Source organism: Drechmeria coniospora, chromosome 03, assembly GCF_001625195.1.
Source record: "Drechmeria coniospora strain ARSEF 6962 chromosome 03, whole genome shotgun sequence".
NCBI lineage: Eukaryota > Fungi > Ascomycota > Sordariomycetes > Hypocreales > Ophiocordycipitaceae > Drechmeria > Drechmeria coniospora.
The window spans coordinates 881,430-902,488 of NC_054391.1; the positions used below are offsets into that span (position 1 = coordinate 881,430).

Consider the following 21,059-nt stretch of genomic DNA (forward strand, 5'->3'; position numbering starts at 1 on the left):
CGACTCGGCCGCCTATTGCTGCATCGCCTGGTCCTCGGTCGCGATGCCCTGGGTTCCGGGCAGCGTCAGGCCGGCGGCGAGCGCCTGAAGCTTGAATTCCGGGTTGCAAGGCAGCGAGTGCGATTTGTGCTGGGCTCCGTTAGCTCGGACGGCACGGCGACTCGGGGCGGGCACGTACGTATTTGAGACCGTTGAGGTTCTTGTACCGCTTGGAGCAGGTCTCGCAGTGAAAGGGCTTCTCCTTCTCCATGCCGAGGGTGCCGGGGTAGGGCGCGCTCGTCTCCGGGTTGACGATGGAAAAGGTTCCGTCGCCGTTCTCGTGCAGCTGCTGCGTCTGGTGGCCGTGGCCCTTGTGGTACCTGTCGTCGGTCAGCGGCGGAAGGAGAAGGCGGGCTCGGCTCGGGCGGGGGGTCGGGGCGCGTACTTGAGGCCGTTCTGGTTCTTGTACGCCTTCTCGCAGCCGATGACGGGGCACTTGAAGGGCTTGTGCTCCTCGGGCATCATCATGGTCTGCAGGCGCTGGAGGAGCACCTTGTTCGTCTCGGGGTCGGCGAACTGGCCCTGCTGGAGGCCGAGCGTGGCCAGCTGCTGCTGGATGGTGCGGTTCCCGGGGGGGAAGGCGCCGTTGGGGCTGAAGAGGTGCTTGCCGGGGTCGTTGATGCAAAAGTTGGACTCGGCGTTGGCGTTGGCGTAGTGGCCGTCGGCCATGTCGGGGTTGGCGCCGCCCATGGGCATCTCGGGAAAGTCGTCGTCCATGGGGTCCATGCGCAGGGCGGCGGCGGCGGCGGCGGGCTGGTGGCCCTGCAGCGGCAGCTGGTGCTGCGTCGTGGTGGCGAGCGTCGGCGTGTTGACGGACGAGACGGTCGGGTTGTTCTGCAGGCCGAAGCTCGCGGCGGCGGGCGTCGGCGGCTGCGAGGTGCGGAGGCCCTGGGTGAGGCCCGAGGTGTTCATGCTGAGGCGGGGGCGCGGCTGCTGGCCGAACATCTGCCTCGGCTGGGGCATGCGGCCCTGGCTCCTGTCGTCGAGCTCCATGCCGCCGACGGCGTCGTCGAGCTCCATGTCGGCGACGGCGTCCATGTCGTCGTGGGTGGCGTGGGCGAGGGCCGGATTCATCTGACCGGCGGCGGCGGAGGCGGTGACGCCGGGCATCTGGAAGGCCGAGGCGGCGGCGTGCTGCTGGCCCGGCGTCGGCGTCGTCCTCGAGGTCGGCATGGCGGGCGAGCCCTGGACGCCGACCTGGTTGAAGTGGGAGAAGGCGTTGTGGCGGGTCGAGTTGGGGCTCGCCTGGGTGTGCGCCTCCTCGTAGTGCTGCAGCAGGTCGTGGAGGTTGGGCAGGATCTTGCCGCAGCAGGTGAAGTCTCGCATGAAGTTGGCCTCGAGCTTGGGTAGGTACGACGAGGAATGGAACGAGGATGACTGCGGGTTGCCAAAGGGCGAGGGGGAGATGCCGTGCATGATGATGCTGGGACGAAGCAGAGTCAGCAGGGGAGGCACACGGGAGGCACACGGTCGACGGTGGGGGAGGGGGGGGGAGGGGGACGGCGCGGCGCGGACGCTCGCGGTCATGGCGGTCGGCGTAGAGAGGCAGGGCGAAGACTGTCCTCGGAGGGGTTCGTGATGGCCAGACCGCCGCGTTCGGGCGGAGGGTGAGGGGAGGAGCGTAGTGGAGGGTGAGGGGGGGAGCGCGGTTGAGGGTGAGGGGAAGGAGCGCGGTGGAGGGTGAGGGGAGGAGCGTGGTGGAGGGTCGGTGGGCAGGGCGGTGAGGCGAGAGGCGATGGGAGAGGCGATGGGGGTGTTGGCACGCTCTCGGCGAGGCGAGAGGATGGGAGTGACGGCACGCTCTCGGCGAGGCGAGAGGCGATGGGAGTGACGGCACGCTCGCGGCGAGGCCGGACGGAGGCGAAGGGCAGACGAGTGAAGGCAAGGCTGGCGAGGCGAGGCGAGCAAAGGCCAGGCAAGAGAGGGGAGTGGCGAGAGAGGAGTGGCGAGAGAGGAGTGGCGAGAGGGGAGTGGCGAGGGGGGAGTGACGAGGGGGGAGACAAGAGAGGGAAGGCTCGAGAGGGCAGTGACGATAGGGGAGGCGAGAGAGGGCAGGCAAGAGAGGGGACGGACGAGAGGGGAGGGGTTCGTTGAGTGCAAGGTGGGAGCAAGGCCATCACGACGACGACAGAATCAAAAAGGGTGCTCGGGCGCTCGGGAAACGTACTCATCTCGGACGAAGCTGCCAAATGACATGCCTCCCCAGCTCATGCCGCCCATGAGACTGCCGGCGAGGGACTCTCGTCGGTTTCGGTTCACGCTGTCGCGGCGCTGGTTGTTGACGGAGATGGGCTTGGGCCCGGCGCTCACAAAGGAGCCCTGGCGGCTGCGGCCCATGGCGTGGGCGTCAAAGGCGCCGGCCGTCATGTCGACGTTGTCGCCGTCGGCGAGGTCGTGGTCGGACAAGGCGAACGGGTTGCCGCCGCCGTGGTGCGCCGTCGTCGGGGGCAGGTCGGCGAGGGGGGCGGAGGCGAAGGCGGTGTCGAGGGCGGCGACGGTGCTGCTCGCGCCGAGGCCTTTGGATCGTCGAGGAAGGAAAAGGTCGGGCGGCGTGGCGGGTTGGGGAGAGGGCGACTGCGTCACGGCCGAGTGGACGAGGGACGCGGGCGATTCGGCATGCGCGGCGGGGGTAGGGGCCGAGGCGAACGACGAGGTGAGCGACGAGGCGAGCGACGAGGCGAGCGGCGGTGCAGAGGCAAGTGCCGTGGCGGACGCTCGTGCTGGCGAGCAGGTCGGTGTGGGAGTGGGCGTCGGGGTTGGCGATGGAGGATGAGTCGTCGTCGTCGTCGTCGTCGTCGGTGTCGATGCTGGCGTCGGTGTTGGTGATGGTGGTGTTGGTGTTGGTGCAGGTGCAGGTGCAGGTGCGGCGGCTGGGGCGAATGCGACGGCAAAGGTGGGTGCCGTCGTGGCCGTCGACCTCGTCCTCGCACTCCTGCGTCCAAGCGTCGAAGGGGCGGAGAAGCAGGCAGCGACGTCGCTGTTCCAGGCGGCGGGGGGAGGGGCGGGCCCGGCGCTGGCGCTGGCGTTGGCGCTGGCACTGACACTGACACTGGCACTGGCGGCACCGGCACTGGCCCTGGCATTGGCACTGGCCCTGGCATTGGCACTGGCACTGGCCCTGGCACCGGCGCTGGCACTGGCTCTGGCACTGGCCCCGACGCTGCCACTGGCCCCGACGCTGCTGCCACGGGCGCTGACGGCCGCTGCGCTTAGCCCGCGGCGGGCGCTGGGGCCGGTGGCGGTGTCAATGTCGTCGGGGTCCCACCTCTGGTGGTCGTCACCGTCAGCGCCGGGCTGGTGAAACCAGCTGGAGAGCGGGTTCCGCATGCTAGCGATGGGTGTGGCGGTCGAGGTGCCGTCGACGGGTGAGTCGTCGAGTCGAGGTGAAACGGCTCGGGCCCTCGTCGTCGTCGACCGACTCTCGGCCGCTCGCCTCGCTGCTTGGCCGCTTCGGCTGCTGCTTGGCCGCCTCGTCCCTGGCGCATGGACGGACGGACGGAGCGGATATTAGGGAGGGGGGGAGGGGGTGGGTGTCGGCGGACGGATGGTCGGGTGCTCGTTGGTTGGTCGGTCGGCGTGGGCGATGGATGGATGGATCGAGTCGACTGGAGCCGACGAACCGTCGGTCGGCCTGACGGTGACTGGCTGGAGGCAGAGGATGAGCGGCGATGGAAAGGAGAGGACGACGACGACGGCGAGGGGCGGTGGAAGGCGGCCTTTTCTTGGTCGAAGGCGGCCTTTTCTTGGAGCATGGCTCGGTGAGCGTCGAGGACACGCAGGCTCGCTCGCTCGCCTAGGAGGCACGTGTCGACGGCGACGGGATGCTGCAGCAGTGAATCTACTTGGCTTTTGCAAGCCCAGGACTAGCCAGCCAATTCACGCCTGCCTGTTGACGTTCGGCCGGCCACCAAGGTGCCGCTTGGGCGGCGAGGAGAGGTCACAGGGCCTCGGCCAAAGGCACCAGGAACGTGGTACCTGTACATGCCGGCGGCGCCGCGGGTGGTGCGCCGTGCATGTACCTGTACGTGGTCGTGGGCAGGACCCTGCACGGTCCATGAACATGTATTGTTGCAAGTGCAGCAAGTAAGTACATGTACTTGCTGCAAGTGCGGTCGTCGGGGCCGCGAACCAGTCAACAGGGTCGGCAGATGGGCGTGCGACCTGGTCGGGCAGGGCCTCGGGGACCCCTGGATTCATCGTTCAGCACCAATCAACGGGGGTTGCTCGCCCACAGATGGGTACCAACCTCATTCAAGCAAGCACCGCAAGTACAAGTACTTGCCCGTTGCAGGCGTAAGTACGGAGTACTTACGCTACCGATTTACTGTACCGATTTTCCTGTAATACTCTGTAGATGCAAGTAGTGAATTATTACCTGGCAGTCTGTACTAGCTGCACAGTACTGTATTTCTTGCTGTTCTCTGCACGTGTAGATGTACTCAAGTAAGTACTATAGTTGTACTTGCAAGTATACAACGTACTGTACTTGCTCGCATGTACAGTGACTTCCTGGCTCGTAGGCGTCCTCGTCCTTGTGCGGCACATGGCAGGCGTCCCGAGCGAGGTCGGTGGAATAGGCGCCGTCGATGCATCACGAGCCGAACGATGCAAAGTCTCGTGCGCGAGCCATGTACCCGCCGTGTACCTTTGCTCCGCACATGCGCAGGCATTGCGCGACGAGTCCCGCCGCAGGTACAAGCACGGTACACCTAGGTGCACTTCTGCGGGGGTATCCAGGCAGGCATAAGCGCAACTAATACATGCAAGTACAGTACACCTGCAAGTACACCCGCAAGTACACCCGCAACTACTTGTGCACCTACTTGCACAACTACGTGACGGCAGTGCAAGCGCGACACTCGTATGTCATGATCGGGGCTCGCGCCAACCGCTCGTCTGCTGTGGACTCGTCGCTCCAAGTCCCAGGCGCCTAGTGCCAGGAGATGGGGTGGGTCGGCGAGTCAGGGGGGGTGGCGAGTCTCGAGTCAACGAGGCACCAGTTCCCCCGAATTTGGTCGCATAAAGGGGTGACAATATCGCCAAGGCCCTCGTTAAAGCGCGCATACTCGATTCGTCGTCGGCGCCGAGCACCAAGGACGAATGGACGAATGAGGGAATGAGGGAATGAGGGAGTGAGTGAGCGAGTGAGCGAGTGAGTAAGTGAGTGAGTGAGTGAGTGAGTGAGTGAGTGAGTGTGTGAGTGAGTGAGTGAGTGAGTGAGTGAATGAATGAATGAATGAATGAATGAGTGAGTGAATGGTCGGATCCCCCGCCGACGGGGCCTCTAGGCCACCGAGGGTGGCCACTTGTTGGGTTCCCCATATTACTTGCCGGTCTTGAGTACAGAGCATTACTTGAGTACTACAGTACAGTGCTTGCAGTATTTCAGTACAAGTACGGCGCAGCCAAGTGGTGCCTAGTACGGAGTACCCCTACCTACGGTACAGCACAGTACTTGAAGTGTTTCAGCACAACACGGCGCTACCAAGTACGGAGCACAAGTGCCGAGTACCTGTATTGTTGCCTGCAGCGTTACCTTGTTAGGCCTGTTGGCCGGCGGAGGATGGAGGCAGTTGGTCGCGTGCTGCACTGCGCATGCACGGAGCACTTGGCCCTACAATGGGCGCAGGTGCCAGTAATTACCCGCCCATGTGCGAGCACCACGCAGTAATACGGAGTACTGTCGGTAAGCGACTGAGGGATGGAGCATTCAAGTATTAATACTGCACAACCACATGCGGTGTAGGTGTACAAGTAGTAACTACAGAAAAGGCACCGACAAGTACCCAAATCACCGAAAGGTAGGGAGCAAGCGTTGGTGGTATTACCAGGCACCTAGTACTAGGTAATTAATTACCTTGTAGGCACTGTAGGTACGTACTAGGCACCGAGTTAGTACCTAGTACTAGACCTACTAGGTACCAAGGTGCTGAACAACGACCAGGTACCGTATTAGGCACTACGCAGTTGTAGGTGCAAGTGTCAAGACACGCAGAGTGGTTCTCGGTCCTGTATCCGTCCATGGCGGGGTACATGTTCCAAGCGCTGGAGCCAGCGTCGAGGTCATGTTCTTGCCATGCCAGTGTCTACTCCGTGTGGGCGTGCGTGCTGGTGCATGCAGATGGCCGGGACCGATCTACGGCACGGTTGGTGGTGGATACGGATCACCAGCATGGCGTGCTAGTACAGTACCTAGCACTAATGCCAAGTATCGTAGGTGCTTACAGCTACAGTATGGGCACCAACGTGCGGCAGCGGTAGTGGCCAGTACGGCTCTGCTGATGGATGCACCGCCGTGGCAAGTGCTCGCAAGCACCCGTCATGATGGTGGTACGCAGGGCATGCATACTGGCCACTCCAAGCAACGACGAGCCAGAAGCATAGCAAGTGCCAGGATGTAGGTGGCCATTAGCTGATGCTTGCAGGTAGCCATCACTCGTATAGGTAAGCACTTGCTACACGGAGTAACGCATCCCAAGTTGGTGCCCAATGTCAAGCTGGTGCCCAATGTCAATGCACCTATGATGGGTACATGAACATGTACCGCTCAGTAGTTGCACGTACAACTGCGGCAAGTACACTTGCTCGTGTCCTTGTGCTTGGGCGTGCAACACGGTGGTCGGTGTACATGTACGGGTACTCGCAGTACTTGGGTGTAGGTGCGGAGTGCCCTGTTTGCATCTGTACGGAGTACCCACGGAGTAATTAATTGGTAGTAATGGTCCTTTGTGCTTGCATGGCATCACTAGGTACTTACGGAGTACGGAGTAGGAACTGCTGCACTTGTCCAAGTACTCCTACTCGCCGTACCGTCCACAACACACGCAGCACACTTGGCAAGTACATGCAAACCTACTGCGCAGGTGCTTGTGCAGTATCGGTTTCCCATACGCTTGTGATTTCACGCCTTCTGGCAAAGCAAGTACATGCCCTTGTACCTGCGAGCACATTTCATTAGTAGATCATATTCAAGTGCAGGTAGGCAACGCATTTATTACTGTACAACTGCAAGTGGGTGTATGTGGGTACTGTACAACGTGCTGTACTTGCCGCATGTACAGCCGCACGTACCTTGCAGTCACGCCGTACCTGGAACCATTCACGGGCCTATTATGATGTAATGGGAACCGGACGGATCGGGGGCCATCTGGCGACACGGCCATGCGCGGTTCGCATCCTCGTAATCCCAAGCCCGTTTACGTACTTGCTACTCCACAAGTAACGAGTACTCCGTACATGCACACCTACTTGCTTATTTATACTCGGCCGTTCTAGGGCCCCTCTTCCCCTGCGGGACGACCTCTGTCGCACTGGGTACCTAGTAACAATGCGAGGTACCACATCCAGTACAAAGGCGCCGCAAGTACAGGTGCATGTACTTGTGCTCCATGCGGAGTGCAGGTGTGTGCTCGCGCAGAGTACTGTACGCCCACAGCGAGTGCGGCAGCACATGCATGCTTCAGCGCACTCAATGTGTCGAGTAGCAGGCGGTTAGTCCGCCAAGAACAACCAGCGAGTCCGGTCGACCTCGCGCGGTCCATCCTGCGACGTGATGCTTGCCCGGCTCGGTGGGATGCGGCAAGGGGAACGAACACAAGCGACGGAGTGGCCGCGGGCGTACTGTGCTCGGCAGCAAGTGCTTGCACCGACGTGTGCGTGAAATGCCACCGCCGCCGTTGCAGGCGCCGAGCGCAGCCTCCTGGACGATCCATACCAGGCGGCCGCTAAGCCTGGGTCCGGCGGGTACGGCGCCCTGATGGAAGAAACGGAGCACCTTCCAGAGATTCGACGACAGGGGCCGGCGACGCTAGACCCTGACACCTGCTGACGGGTGGATTTCCATCTCGTAAACGGGCCAGCGGTACGGAGTACTTGGGCCATGGTACGGACACTGACGGATTCGTAACAATTGCGAGTGCTTCACGTGCACAAAGGGCGTGTACAGTACAGTACTGCACACGTACGGAGTAGGCCGTTGGTGGCGTGCATGTACGACGAAGCGTACCGTGCTCTGTACTTGCTGTGCAGTGCGGGACTGTGCTGTGCTGGACGAGAGTACTTACCAACTTGGTTGCACTTGTACTTGCTTACAGTGCAGTCAGTGCTCCGTACTCGTACCTGCAAGCACGAGGAATCACAGTACTTGGACCTACCGTACAGTACTGACTTGTACGGAGTACTCTGGACGTACTTGCACTTGCAATACATCAAGTACGACAAGTGCGCCGTACGTGGACATTTACGAGTACACCTATGTTGTGGTTACACTCGCAGGCAAGTTGAGAGTTCGCCTCGCCACCAGGCGGCGCAAGGACCACACGGTGCAGGCCGCGCAGCACGATGGCGGGCGGGCATGAATAGGTACATGCACCTACAGTACTGGACTTTCTTCTGTACTTTCTTGTACACGTACGACCACGGCTCGACATGCACTCTCAAGGTACAACTACTCGGTACAGTACCTACCCAGCTCTACCGGGTGCACCTACGACGTGGTGCCTACAGGTACCTAGTTACTACCCACCAAGGCACCTACTAGGAGCTACCACGACCAAGGCCCATCGCACGCCGCTGGCGGCATGTGCTCGGCAGTGTCGCATCGCACGCCGGCATTGCGCAGTCGTCTGGCCGCAACTGCCGGCTGCAACGTTCAACGACGGCGAGGCTTGCCGCGGAGAGCGAGCATGCATGGAAGCGCGGCTGTCGCAGCTGCCAAGAGGCCGAGTCGAAGATGGACAGGCGGAACGGGTACGAGTCTTTGCCGTAGTGCCAGGATGTTGGTATTAGGGACCTAGGTACGGAGTACTTACGTGCCCATTACCTGATGCTTGCACGTTGTGGCTGTACAGCAAGTACTACTTGCTTGTGCCGTCTACTACTACGGCACCTGGGGCTCAGGTGCAGCAAGTACACATGTGCAGCGACACGTACCACCCACACCCGCAAGTAAACCTGCTGCAAGCACGGAGCGGTACAGGGTACATGCGAGTACGGTGATGCGGTGCGTTGCACGACGTGCACAGGCAGAGACCCTCGCATCGACGAGTACGGCATGATACGGATGCGACCGTGCTCCTTGCCGCGCTCCACCGCGTTGCTCCCTCCGCTTGGCACTTCTAGAAGCGGCGAGGCCAGGGCCGCTCTCCGACGTCTGGCCAATGTCCATCGTCGTAATCGTCATTGTCCGGCGCGCGACGGCCGCCCGGGTGGCTGGGCGTCGACGCCATTGGCCGGGCGGCGAGGCCCCCGATGTGGATACCGCGGAGGAGAGCGAGCGAGTGCGGTGGCCGCCCATGTGCGCCGGAGCGCGCTGCGAGTGTTAATTATTACTCGTCACCCGTGCGCTCGACTCGTAAGTACTTGTACAGGATACCAGGACGGCCGCCGGCGCACGAGCATGCCTGCAAGTACATGTACCAACGCCCTCTGGTGCACGCACCTCACGCTACGGAGCGCAGCGCACCAACACCTGGCTGCCTGCGCGGCGCGGGCACGTGTGCATGCACCCGTAGGTACAGTACGGCTCAGGTAATTGCAGCACGCGCGGGCACTTGTGCATGCACCCGTAGGTACAGTACGGCTCAGGTAATTGCAGCACACGCAAGTGCTGCAGGCACTATTAGGCATCTACAGTGCCTTAGTGCTAGGCGGATAACTGTGGTTGGTGCTTGGGTCTGGCGTGAGTGGAGCGTCACGGCACTGCATACGAGTACGCCTGCTCGAGAACACCTGCGTGCAAGTGCTTGCGGTGCTCATATACTGCAAGTAGTCGTAGTGCAACTACAGTACAGTACTTGCGTCTACAGTACATGCACGACGTGTGGTTGGTACGAGGTCTTGTTCAAATGGACAAATGGAGGTCCGTTACGAGCACTGGTGGCCATCGGCCCAGCGGCGTACTGATCCACTCGGCGGGAATGAGGTCGCTTTCTGGCCCATGCCGTCCGTTGGGTAAGACAGGGCCGTTGAGTTATTAACCTGGATGACGGAGCATGCAGGTACGGCAGGTACAGTGTTCATACTTGCATGTGGACATGGGCAACTACTTGCCCAGCCGTGCTGCACGGTGCACCTTGCTTGCGATGCCATGGCAGTGAATGGCCGTAATCAAGTACGGAGTAGGTAATGCATGCACAAGCGTACCTGTGCGGCGACCCCGTCGCAGTGGAATACTGCAGTACTTACTCCGTACAACAAGTTGTAACGTACTAGGTACCGTACTTGTCATAGAGTCCGGAGTACTCCGTACCACGCGTGTGTCCGTAGTAGGTGTACTGTAAATACACCTACTTACCTACATGTACTCCGCGCACGTGTGCACTTGCTGAGCTCTGTAACACTTACTGCACAACTACTAAACTACAGCACTCTACGGAGCATGCTGGGGTGTACTGGCGCACAGCGGCAGGGGTCCAAGAGTCACGTGGGCCGACCAGTCCGTCGAAGCCGACAATGATCCCATCGTACTGTACACGCAATGCACGTGCAAGTATGTAGCTGTATTGCTTGTTTCTGTACGAGTCCTGAATATCGTGCCAATCGTACGCACCACCGTAAGCACACCTAAACGCACGTACTCTGTAGATGTACTGTACTGCAGGGTAATTCTCCTGCTTGCGTCTGCGCTTGTACGTACTGCAAGACAAGTAGGTGTATGGAGTACATGTACAAGCCTTGCAAGTACTTGATACTCCGTACATGGACCACCTACTAGGTACCAGCTACTGGCGGTCCGTCCCCATCCGTCTGTCATTTAATTACGTACCTCTCCAGCATGACAAATGCTCGTGCTTGTACCGAGTACTTGCACTACTCCACGCTCCGTATTACCCCGACAATCCGTCCAAGGGCATGTCCAGAGTACCCCGACGCCGTGTGCTTACTTGGCGTGCGCACATGTACAAGTACGGGCCACACTCATGTGCATACCACGTCGTCCCCAAACATGTGCATCGCCAAGGAATGCCGAAAGTACCTCTGTGCTCGACGCAATTACTGTAATGCTTGTGCACCTAATAATACTTGCAAGTACTGTCCTCCCATCGCCTTCGTCTTCGGTGACAGACGCGGCCCGGCCTTCTCTCGGCATTCGCAGTTCGTGTGGCGCCGCGCGGGCGTCGTCGGAGACGAGTGCTGTGGCTGACCCTCGACCGCACCCGGCTGTTCCCGAACCTGCTGCCGGCCAAACGTCATGGCATTTTCCTTTTGCATTTATATCACCATCATTCTCATCAAGATTCCTCCATCGTCCGCACGGTGCACGCTGCCCGATACTTGCCTGCACTCCGCCGACCATATCTGAACTCGCCTTCCTCTCCGCCCAGCCATTGCCCGCCCGCCCTCCTCGATCCAGCCTGCTTCGGGGTCCTTTTGTCGACCGCTGGAGCGACATCAGCCGTGGGCTCCACAAAACCGCCAACGACGCCGGGCCATCGTACGACGTCGCTTCCGCCCTGCTTCGACCTTGCTTCGACCTTGCTTCGACCTTGCTTCGACCTTGCTTCGACCTCGCTTCCACCATTCCTTCGGCGATTCCTTCGACGATTCGTCCCCCATCGAAGCCATCCGCCTGCGAGCGCTCGCAAGTCGTCCGCGGGGCACCCCTTCCCACCGATACCCACCCACAAGCGGACCGAGTTGCCTCCAACCAGTCCTCCTTGAGGGCGAGCAGTCGGCCACGTCGTATCCGACCGAAGCCAAGTCGAAGCCGACGGCCCCGTCGAGCTGACACGACGACGCCCTGACGCACCACCGCACCACCGACCCTCTCCGTGCCTCGCTCCCCCCCCGCCGCCGCCGCCATCATGAAGGTCCTCAGCCCCGAGGAGGAAAAGGCGCACTACCGCGAGGTCGTCACCGGCGGCCTCATCGGAGGCGGTGCCGGCCTCGCCCTCGGCCTCGGCGGCGTCATGCTGGCCTCGCGTCGCTACCCTGCCTTTCGCGGCCTCACCCTGCCCTTCCGGACCTTCCTCGTCACCTCGACGGGCACCTTTGGCGCCATCGTCAACGGCGACCGCTACAGCACCATCTTCCAGCGGTCCCAGCACCCCATGTCGAGCTACCAGGACGCGAGCCAGCGGGCCCGCCAGGCCATGCGCGACAGCGAGACGGCCTACGAGCGCTTCCTCGGCTGGGGACGCGAGAACCGGTACAGCATCGTCTTCGCCTCGTGGGTCGCCAGCATGGGCATCGCCCTCGCCATCGTCGGCCGCGCCCCGACCAGCACCGCCCAGAAGCTCGTCCAGGCCCGCGTCTACGCCCAGGCCCTCACCCTCGCCGTCCTCATCGTCTCGGCCGCCTTCGAGATGAGCGACGCCAAGAAGGGCAGCGGCCGCTGGGAGACGGTCCTGGTCGTCGACCCCGACGACCCCGAGCAGAAGCACTTGATCGAGAAGAGGATTCACAAGGAAGAGTACGAGGGCCAGGACCTCTGGAAGGGTACGCCGACGCCGACATTGCCCCCCTCCCCTCCGTGCCGCCGCCGCGACCTCTGCTGACCTGCCCTCGCCGCCCAGACATGGTCGAGGCCGAGGAGAAGCGATTGGCGGCCAAGAAGGCGAGCGTGAACAAGGCCTAGTGGCGGCCGCCGCATGCCGACATTTTGTCGACTGCCCATCGCAGCATGCCTCTCCTTGCCGAGCAACGCGGCTCTCCGCCTGCCTCCCTTTTGCAGACGCTCGCCGAAAGCATCGAGCAACGGCCGACGACGACGGCGCATCTCCCCTCCACCTACGCACACAAGACGACGCACAAGACGACGCACAATATCACGCACAAAATCACCCACGCACCCACGCACCCACACGTCGGCACCTCGTCTTCGCCCCGGCGCAGAGGGCATGGGCGAAACACATTCACTTTCTGGAGTCGAGGCCAACAACATGTGCAGGACAGGCACCCGCATGGGTACGGCCCGGGGAGCCCAGAGCGGCGCTCGTCGTCGCCCTTCGTCGCGCTTCGTCGCCCTTCGTCGCGCTTCCTGACGTACGTGTACGTATATATCATCCATCTATTGTTGTATGCATCGCATGACTTGTAGACCAAGAAAATGTCCCTCCGCCGTCGCGCCCGTGCCTGCTTCTCGTCCGTCGCACCGTGCGCGCCGTCGCCGCCGTCACATCTCAATGGTAAAGTGGCTTATCTGCGAGTAGTAGGCGTGCACGGCGAGCTCGAGCATCATGACGTCGCCAAACACCTCGCCGCCGTCGAAGCCGCCAATCGTCAGCAGCCTGCTGTCGTGCAGGACGGTGCCGTGGTAGCCCCGTCCGCTCGGCGGCCGGCCGTAGACCTTGCGCCTGTCCCACGTCATCGTCACGAGGTTCAGCAGCAGCACGTCGTTGCAGTACTCGACGCCGTCGTGGCCGCCGATGACGAACAGGTACGAGCCCACAATGGTCGCCGAGTGGGACAGCCGGCGAAAGTTGACGGCCATGTCGACGGCCTTCCACACGTGCCGGTCGACGTCGTAGACCCAGACGTCGTCGAAGCATTCGCCCCCGTCGGAGCCGCCGAAGACGATGAGCTTGCCGCCCACCATGTTGGCCGTGTGGTAGCCTCGCGCCCGCGGCCGACCGTCGTCGGTGCCCGCCGCCGCCCGGGCGGGGCTCGATATCAGCTTCCACGACATCTTGGCGCCGTCGCCGACGTCGAGGCGCCATATGTCGTTGAGCGCCCGCACGCCGTCGCCGCCGCCGAAGACGTAGATGCCGTTCTTGTAGAGGCAGGCCGTGTGCGCCCTTCGCTTGGACGGCAGCCTGTCCCCGAGCACCTGGGGCCGGCTCCAGCGAAAGTTGACCGTGTCGAGCACGTGCACGTCGTTGTAGTACGCCGGCCCGTCGCCGCCGCCGAAGACGACGAGCTTCTTGCCCACGGCCGTGCACGTCATGGCCCGCAGCGGCGGCGGCATCTCGCCCATCACGTGCGGCACCGACCAGTAAAAGGCGTCGGCGTCGAGCACGTACAGGCTGTTGAAGCACGTCTGGGCGTCGCAGCCGCCAAAGACGTACACGTTGGAGCCGACGAGCGTCGCCGTGTGCGCGCGCAGCTTCGCCTGCGCCGAGCCCGAGACCGAGGCCCGAGACCAGTACATGCCCGAGGCCGGCGCCGGCTCGACGTCCGGCCTATCCTTGGCCGAGGCGAGTGCCGGCAAGGCCGTGTGCGGGCCTCGCGGCGGCTGGCTGACTTTGCCCGTCGGCTGGCACGCCGTCCGCGATGCTCGCAAGGTGCCGCTGTTGGCCACGGTCGAGCCGACGCGGGCCTTGATCGTCTGCTCACCACCACCGCCGCCTTGGCCATCGTGCGGACGCTCGACGGCGCCGACCGACGACTGAGATCCCTTGAGCGACTGCGGCCCGGCCACGGCGGCTCTGCCCGTCACCGATGGGACGTGCGACGTCGATTGAGAGCGCTGGCGGATGGACAGGTCCGAAGGATTCCGCCGCCCCTCGTTCACCTGTATGCTCCTGCTGGCCAGGTGACCGGGCGTGTGGCTCCGCGGCAGCGGCCGGGGCACGTCGGCGGCATCGTCCGAGCCGTCAGAGTCGTCCGAGCCGTCGGCGCGCTTCGGCTTGTCGTCGAGGAGGATCGAGTATTTCTTGCCCGAGGACAACGTTCGGTCCCTTGCGTGCTGCTGCGACGACATGGCTGACCTGTCTGCCATGGCCTCGCGAGCCGCAACGCATGACGCTCCTCCGGCAGCAGAATCCGATGGCAGCCGTGCAGTCCGTTCCTGGTCGATGGCGGCGAGAGACGGGAAAACCTGAACTGTTGTCGGATGTTGGAACGACAGGGAGTAGGGAGTGAAGTGAAGTCGATGGATGATGGATCATGGTAGCTTCCAGAACCCCACCCGTGCACGCATGGCCAGTGCACACGAGCTACCCTATATCAACTATGCCATATGTTGCCTTTGTGCACGAGACCCAACGTCCCTCCCATTTGATTTACTGATGAACGAGGAGCTCTTTGTGTTCATTTTTGGGCCCCTGCAGCAAGAGACATGACCTATGCTGCCCGTGAACAAATACATGGGCAGAAACAGTCAGCAGCGATTGCCAATATCTTGCCTGAACCATACCACTGTGAATCCAAAAATACTCTGTAGACGATGCAGCATCATCATCGATGCATCGTACATTAATGTTAAAAAAAAAGAAGAAAAAAGAAAAAAGAAACAAGGACACGGTGGGACAAATGCCATGGGCTCGGGATGGTGAATACAGGAAACAGTTTCCCGCGCATTCGGATTTACCGTATATAAGAATGTCGTCGTGGTCGTGGTCGTGGTCGTGGTCGTGGTTAGGTGTCATATAGTCGCAGTACTGCACTGTGCTGTGGTTGTTGGCGGCACCACAACCTACCCGTAGCCAGGAGAACTTGTACCTGTATTTTACCTGATTTTAGTGTCCAAGGCACTGAATAGTCGCAGTACTGCACTGTACTGTGGTTGTTGGCGGCACCACAACCCACCCGTAGCCGGGAGAACTTGTACCTGTATTTTACCTGATTTTAGTGTCCAAGGTGCTGAATAGCGAGTAATATCCGCCAACAACCCCCGCCGTTCTAGGCCCGAGGCCCTGTATCACACAAACGCCCTCACAAGCTGCCCCTTTCCATCTCCCCTCTCCATCTATTGCGTTTCCGGGTTTGCCATGATGGAAATAAAAGGCCACATATCCTAATGCTATCCAGTCCAAGCTGTAAAGACGTGCATACTCGTGTGGTAGCGGTAGCCTTGCATCCGTGGCAGCGGCTCCGTCCGCCTGTAGCGTATCGCGCCATGGTGCTAGGCCTACTGTACATACAGTACTGTACGTAGGCCCATGGCGAGCCTCGCAACGGCAAGTCACCGACGAAATTTTTTGCTTCCGCATCCATCCTCATCCCAACTCTCCCAACGCACCACTGCTTCCTCCTTGGCTTTCTCATACGTCCTCTCGATTGCCTTGTGCATTCGCTCTCCGATTCACTTCAACGGGCCGCGCCACGCCCACCCGTAAAGCTCAAGACGGAGACGTCCAGTGATAGCCAAACTTCTTGATTCTCGAGCCGTCATGGCTGGCGAATCCGATATCGGCAGCACCGTCGCTCAACCCGACATGGAGCGTGTTGAAGCCGTACAGGATGCAGCCAGCATGGCCATTGCCCCGGCTGTGGAGGGAGATTCCGAGGAACGAGCTGCCAAGCGCCTTAAGATGGATCCTGCAGCCGAGCCGGCAGATTCAAAAATCGACGACAAGGCCATCCCCGAAACCGGTGTGCCCGACGATGGCGAGGGCGCCAAGGAGACCAATGCCAACGGCAGTGGAGATCGCCGAGCAGGCATGGCTCCTGTGAAGAAGGAGTGAGGCATAACGCCAGGACCAACTCCCTCTCCGGCCTTGCTAACTCGGCACAGGTTTCTCATCGACGTGTCCACCCTCAGGAACAACGCATCGTCCGATGTCATGGACGACGATGAAGCCGAGGGCCGAGGAAACGGCGACAATGCCACCCGGAGAGACGACAGAGACAGGGATGACCGGGACGCCGGCGGCCGAGGAAAGGGGAGGAAGGACAGAAAGGACAAGAAGAAGAAGGGGCAGAACACGGAGCGCACATTTGGCAAGTTCGAGGATGCCGCCCCCCTCTGCAACAGCAGAGCCTTGTACCCCGAGTTCTCCCCCCGCGAATGCAAGTTCGGCGATCGCTGCAAGCTCTCTCACGACATACGAAAGTATCTGCAGGACGGCCGCCGCGGCGACATCGAGACCCTTGGCGGCGTGTGCCCCATCTTTGAAAAGTTTGGCTCCTGCCCCTCGGGATGGAAGTGCCGCTTTCTCAACAGTCACATGGCCGAGGTCGAGCGTCAAGACGGACGCAAGGAGCTCGTCTTGGTCGACAAGACGGCGGAGAAACCAGCCGACGAGGATGGGGCAAAGGGCGGGAGCGTCGACGCCGGCGGTGCCGCCGAGGGGAATGGAGCGAAGCAGGACGACCACGCGGAGCGACGGGCGGGCATCGTCAACATTGTCAGCATGAGCGACAAGATGGACCTGAGCCGCAAGCGAATCGACTACGCCAAAGCCGACGAGTACATCAAGTGGATGAACGGGGAATCCGACATCAACCAGGAGTTTTTCCACCGCCGCAAGGACCAGTCCGCCGAAGGCATCGATGACCTCCGCGCCCGCTACGTCGACCCGCCCTTCAAGCCTTCGGAGAAACGGCGACTCTACTTCGGCCCCGAGACGCCGACCCTCGCCCCCCTGACGACGCAGGGCAACCTTCCGTTCCGTCGGCTCTGCGTCGAGCTGGGCTGCCAGCTCACCTACTCGGAGATGGCCATGGGCATGCCGCTTCTGCAAGGCTCCAAGGCCGACTGGACCCTCATGAAGGCGCACGAGTCGGAGATTTCGCCGCCCAAGTTCGCGCCGGTCGGCAAGACGTTCGTCTTCGACGACTACGACAACTCCAAGGACATCAAGTTCGGCGCCCAGATATCCGGCAACCAGCCCTGGCTGGTCACCAAGGCGGCCGACATCCTGAACCGGCTCTGCCCGCACCTCCGCCTCATCGACCTCAACTGCGGCTGCCCCATCGACATGGTCTTCAAGTCCGGCGGCGGCTCCGGCCTGCTGGACGCGCCGAGCAAGCTGGAGCGCATGATCCGCGGCATGAACGCAACCTCGGGCGAGATTCCCATCACGGCCAAGATACGCACGGGCGTGAAGAACAACCGGCCCGTCGCGGCCCAGCTCATTGGCCGCCTCGCCTTTGGAGGCCGCGAGCATCGCGCCCGTCTCGGCGCCCCCGGCTGCGCCGCCGTCACCCTCCACGGCCGCAGCCGCGAGCAGCGGTACACCAAGAGAGCCGACTGGGGCTACATCGGCGAGTGCGCGGCGCTCATCAAGCAGTACAACGAGCAGAAGAGCGCGCTGACGGACACCGTCGCCGAGCCGGACGAGAGCACCCTCCCCAACGCCAAGGACGGGCGCATGTACTTTCTCGGCAACGGCGACTGCTACTCGCACCACGACTACTTTGAGAACGTCGAGAAGGCGCGCGTCGACAGCGTCATGATCGGCCGCGGCGCCCTCATCAAGCCGTGGATCTTTGAGGAGATCGAAAAGGGCCAGTACCTCGACAAGTCGTCGAGCGAGCGCCTGACGTACATTGAAAAGTTTGTGCGCTACGGCCTCGAGGCCTGGGGCACCGACGAGCTCGGCATCGGCTTCACCAGGCGCTTCCTGCTCGAGTGGATGAGCTTCACCCATCGATACGTGCCCATCGGCCTGCTCGAGCATCTACCGCCGAACCTCAACGACAGGCCACCCGCCTACAAGGGGCGTGACGAGATGGAGACGCTGATGGCGTCGACCAACTACAAGGACTGGATCAAGATCAGGTGCGCCGGCTTCCCTTCTCCTGCATCCTACCCATCTCACGGTACGTGCGCTGACCCGCTGCAGCGAGATGTTCCTCGGGCCCGTCCACCCGACCTTTCAGTTCATTCCCAAACACAAGTCCAACGCCTACGAGGCCGAGGGCTGAGGGGACATGCACGGTTGACGCCGACGAGACGACGAGGCGCGAGTGGATGACGATGATGCATGTGGAGAGAACGGGGGCCGTCATGATTTTGCTGGCGCGACAGGAGCCAAGCCGTTTGCTATATTCAACATGATGCCTACCGTCCATTTCCATGCCGAGCCTGCAGGTTGGCAGGCTCGCTCTGGGCACGGACTCCAAGCAAGAGAGGACTGGAAAGTTTGCCTCGATTTTTGGCATGAAGCGACAATACAAAACAAAAACGTAAACGCTCGTATGCGCTCCATTGGGTGCAAAGTGTACTCTTTGTCGTACACCTGGGCCCATCATCATCCCGGCAAGCACACCAAAACAGGGTCGTAGTCGTACATGCTTCGTTCCATCGACGGTGGCAAATCAAAGGGCTCGTCATGAGTAAAAGTGACTCCGCTGCATGCCATCGGCGCTGACGTACTCCTTCTTGCCGTCCTCGGGCTTCTCGACGGTGCTCGTCGTCGAGCTGGCGTAGCTGGCCTCGCTCACCGTCGCCGGCGCTTTGATGGCCTTGACTTCCTGACCTGGACGCTTCAGCACCTCGAGATAGGTGGAAGGAAGATAGCCCTGGCGGCCGTCTCGCGAGCGGCACTGCCACCATTCGCTTGGTTGGCCGGCGGGGTCGTTCTTGCTCAGGACGGCGACGAGATCGCCCTTGCGGGCTTCCAGCTCCATGCCCATCTCCGCGTTGTTCGCCTTCTGGGGGAGGAAGTCGAAGAGCAGACGGCAGAACTCGAGCTGGGCGGGGTCGATGGGTTGCTGCGACTCGAGGGCCAGCTGCTGGAGGCGCCTCTCCTCCTCCTCGTGGGAGGCGGCGAGGCTGCGGATGATCTTGGACATGAGGTAGGGAAGGCCGAAGGCGGCGGCGACGAAGAAGAGAAGAGGCTTGCGGCTGGCTTTCGGAGGTCCCGGCGTGCCGTCGGGACCTGTGCGGCCCTCAAAGCGGGCAAAGGCGGCGGGCGTCAGGGCCATGGCATCGGCCGGGGGCGGGCGACCGGTGATTTTCGCGATGAGCGTTCGAATCCAGCGGATGAGGGTGAAGATGCCGAGGATGGAGCCGAGCGTGTCGCGCAAGTTGCCAAACTGTTCGGCGACAGAGATCATGGCTGCTTCGAGGTCAGCACAGCACCTACTGTGCGGCACAGGGAGAGGGGGGTTTGACGAACCGAAGAAGCTGGAATGCGTCGCCATGTACGTGCTCTCGAGCATCTGGGCAAACCCGCCAAAGGCGGTGACGATGCCCTCGAGCATCTGGAAGGTGGCGGCCGTGCTGTTGTTGAAGCGGTTCGTCAGGCTGTTGGGGTCGTTTCCGGGCATGCCCCCCATGCCGCCGTACATGCCGCCGTACATGCCGCCGCCGTATCCTCCCATGCCGCCGTACATGCCACCACCCATGCCGCCGCCGTACATGCCGCCCCCATACCCTCCCATGCCGCCGAGACGAGAGTAGGGGCTCGAGTAAGGGGACGAGTACGCGCCGCCATAGGAACCGTAGGGGGAGGCACCGACGCCAACCCTGCTGTAGGCGGCGGCGTTCTGGTTGACGGAGGAGGCGAGCGAGGCAGGAAGTTCAGGGATGGGAGGCGCGGCGGAGGAGGATGGTGTCGCGGCTGTGGGAGCGACCGAAGGCGAAGGCGCAGGCGACGCGCCGATGGAGACTAAACAAATTTTTTTATCAGAATCCGAAGGGAATCGGACGGTTGATGACGGTTGATGACGGTTGATGGCAGGAGGGGAGGGGAGGGGAGGGGAGGAGAAGGAGAGAGAAGTGATGGAGGAGTAGAGTCAAAACAGCATACCGGAGGGCGCCTGGCCGGGTCGCTCCCAGGGCTTGGGTGGCGATGCCATGATCGCAGAGAGCGCGAGGCTACACAGCACCCAAGAGACAAACGTCTCCGCTGTGTTGCGTGCGCCTAGGTGGGCGTGGACGGAGGGAAATGGGAGGCCGGTGACGTCGATTGATGATCCGGAGGAAGAAGGCGACCAGCGAGCCGACGGTGCACGAAGCACGAAATGTGATGGCTCGACGAGATGCAAGCACAACAAGCCGCCTCCTTCCGCTGTGTTTCGATGGTAGCGGCGAGCGGGAAAGGGGAGAAAGGGCCGACGAAAAGGCTGCTTGGGTGACGGAGGGGAGGATGCAGAGGCTGGAGATGGGGACGTTTTGGTGAGCAAATGAAGAACGGCAAACGGTTTTGGAGATGGATGGAACGATTGTGGAGCCGTTTGGGTTAGGCATGTGCCTCGGCACTTTCGGCCGGTCTCACCTAATCGACCTTGATATATCATCGCCGGTCCTACCAGCACACTTGCCAACTTTTTTCATGGTAAAAATCCCCCCAAAATCCCCAAAAGACTGCGGACGCGAGAAGAAATCTCTGTGACGGAGACTGTTCATTTTCATCCAGCCGTCTCTGAATGGGACGGTGGAAAGGGTGGAAAGGGTGGTGGCAAATTGG

General features: G+C 61.5%; 6 protein-coding genes across 6 annotated transcripts; 4 read left to right on the forward strand and 2 right to left on the reverse strand.

Moving 5' to 3' along the window:
* Positions 1 to 12: 12 nt before the first annotated feature.
* Positions 13 to 3,122, reverse strand: DCS_06104 (uncharacterized protein; the record flags this gene model as incomplete). Its single annotated transcript, XM_040803395.1, has 5 exons — positions 13 to 129; positions 179 to 359; positions 425 to 2,053; positions 2,207 to 3,016; positions 3,082 to 3,122. 5 exons carry the CDS (start codon positions 3,120 to 3,122, stop codon positions 13 to 15), a joined length of 2,778 nt encoding a protein of 925 aa, XP_040653499.1.
* An 8,721-nt stretch (positions 3,123 to 11,843) lies between these two features.
* On the forward strand, positions 11,844 to 12,616 carry DCS_06105 (mitochondrial hypoxia responsive domain containing protein; the record flags this gene model as incomplete). The annotated part of the gene is made up of 2 exons (XM_040803396.1): positions 11,844 to 12,477; positions 12,555 to 12,616. The coding sequence occupies 2 exons, from the start codon at positions 11,844 to 11,846 to the stop codon at positions 12,614 to 12,616; spliced, it is 696 nt and encodes a 231-aa protein (XP_040653500.1).
* A 45-nt stretch (positions 12,617 to 12,661) lies between these two features.
* Positions 12,662 to 13,078, forward strand: DCS_06106 (uncharacterized protein; the record flags this gene model as incomplete). The annotated part of the gene is made up of 1 exon (XM_040803397.1): positions 12,662 to 13,078. One exon carries the CDS (start codon positions 12,662 to 12,664, stop codon positions 13,076 to 13,078), a length of 417 nt encoding a protein of 138 aa, XP_040653501.1.
* A 9-nt stretch (positions 13,079 to 13,087) lies between these two features.
* Positions 13,088 to 14,686, forward strand: DCS_06107 (uncharacterized protein; the record flags this gene model as incomplete). Its single annotated transcript, XM_040803398.1, has 1 exon — positions 13,088 to 14,686. The coding sequence occupies one exon, from the start codon at positions 13,088 to 13,090 to the stop codon at positions 14,684 to 14,686; it is 1,599 nt and encodes a 532-aa protein (XP_040653502.1).
* Positions 14,687 to 16,091: 1,405 nt separating this feature from the next.
* On the forward strand, positions 16,092 to 18,570 carry DCS_06108 (uncharacterized protein; the record flags this gene model as incomplete). Its single annotated transcript, XM_040803399.1, has 3 exons — positions 16,092 to 16,381; positions 16,436 to 18,424; positions 18,489 to 18,570. 3 exons carry the CDS (start codon positions 16,092 to 16,094, stop codon positions 18,568 to 18,570), a joined length of 2,361 nt encoding a protein of 786 aa, XP_040653503.1.
* A 405-nt stretch (positions 18,571 to 18,975) lies between these two features.
* Positions 18,976 to 20,448, reverse strand: DCS_06109 (uncharacterized protein; the record flags this gene model as incomplete). Its single annotated transcript, XM_040803400.1, has 3 exons — positions 18,976 to 19,706; positions 19,767 to 20,258; positions 20,400 to 20,448. The coding sequence occupies 3 exons, from the start codon at positions 20,446 to 20,448 to the stop codon at positions 18,976 to 18,978; spliced, it is 1,272 nt and encodes a 423-aa protein (XP_040653504.1).
* Between the last annotated feature and the right edge of the window lie 611 nt (positions 20,449 to 21,059).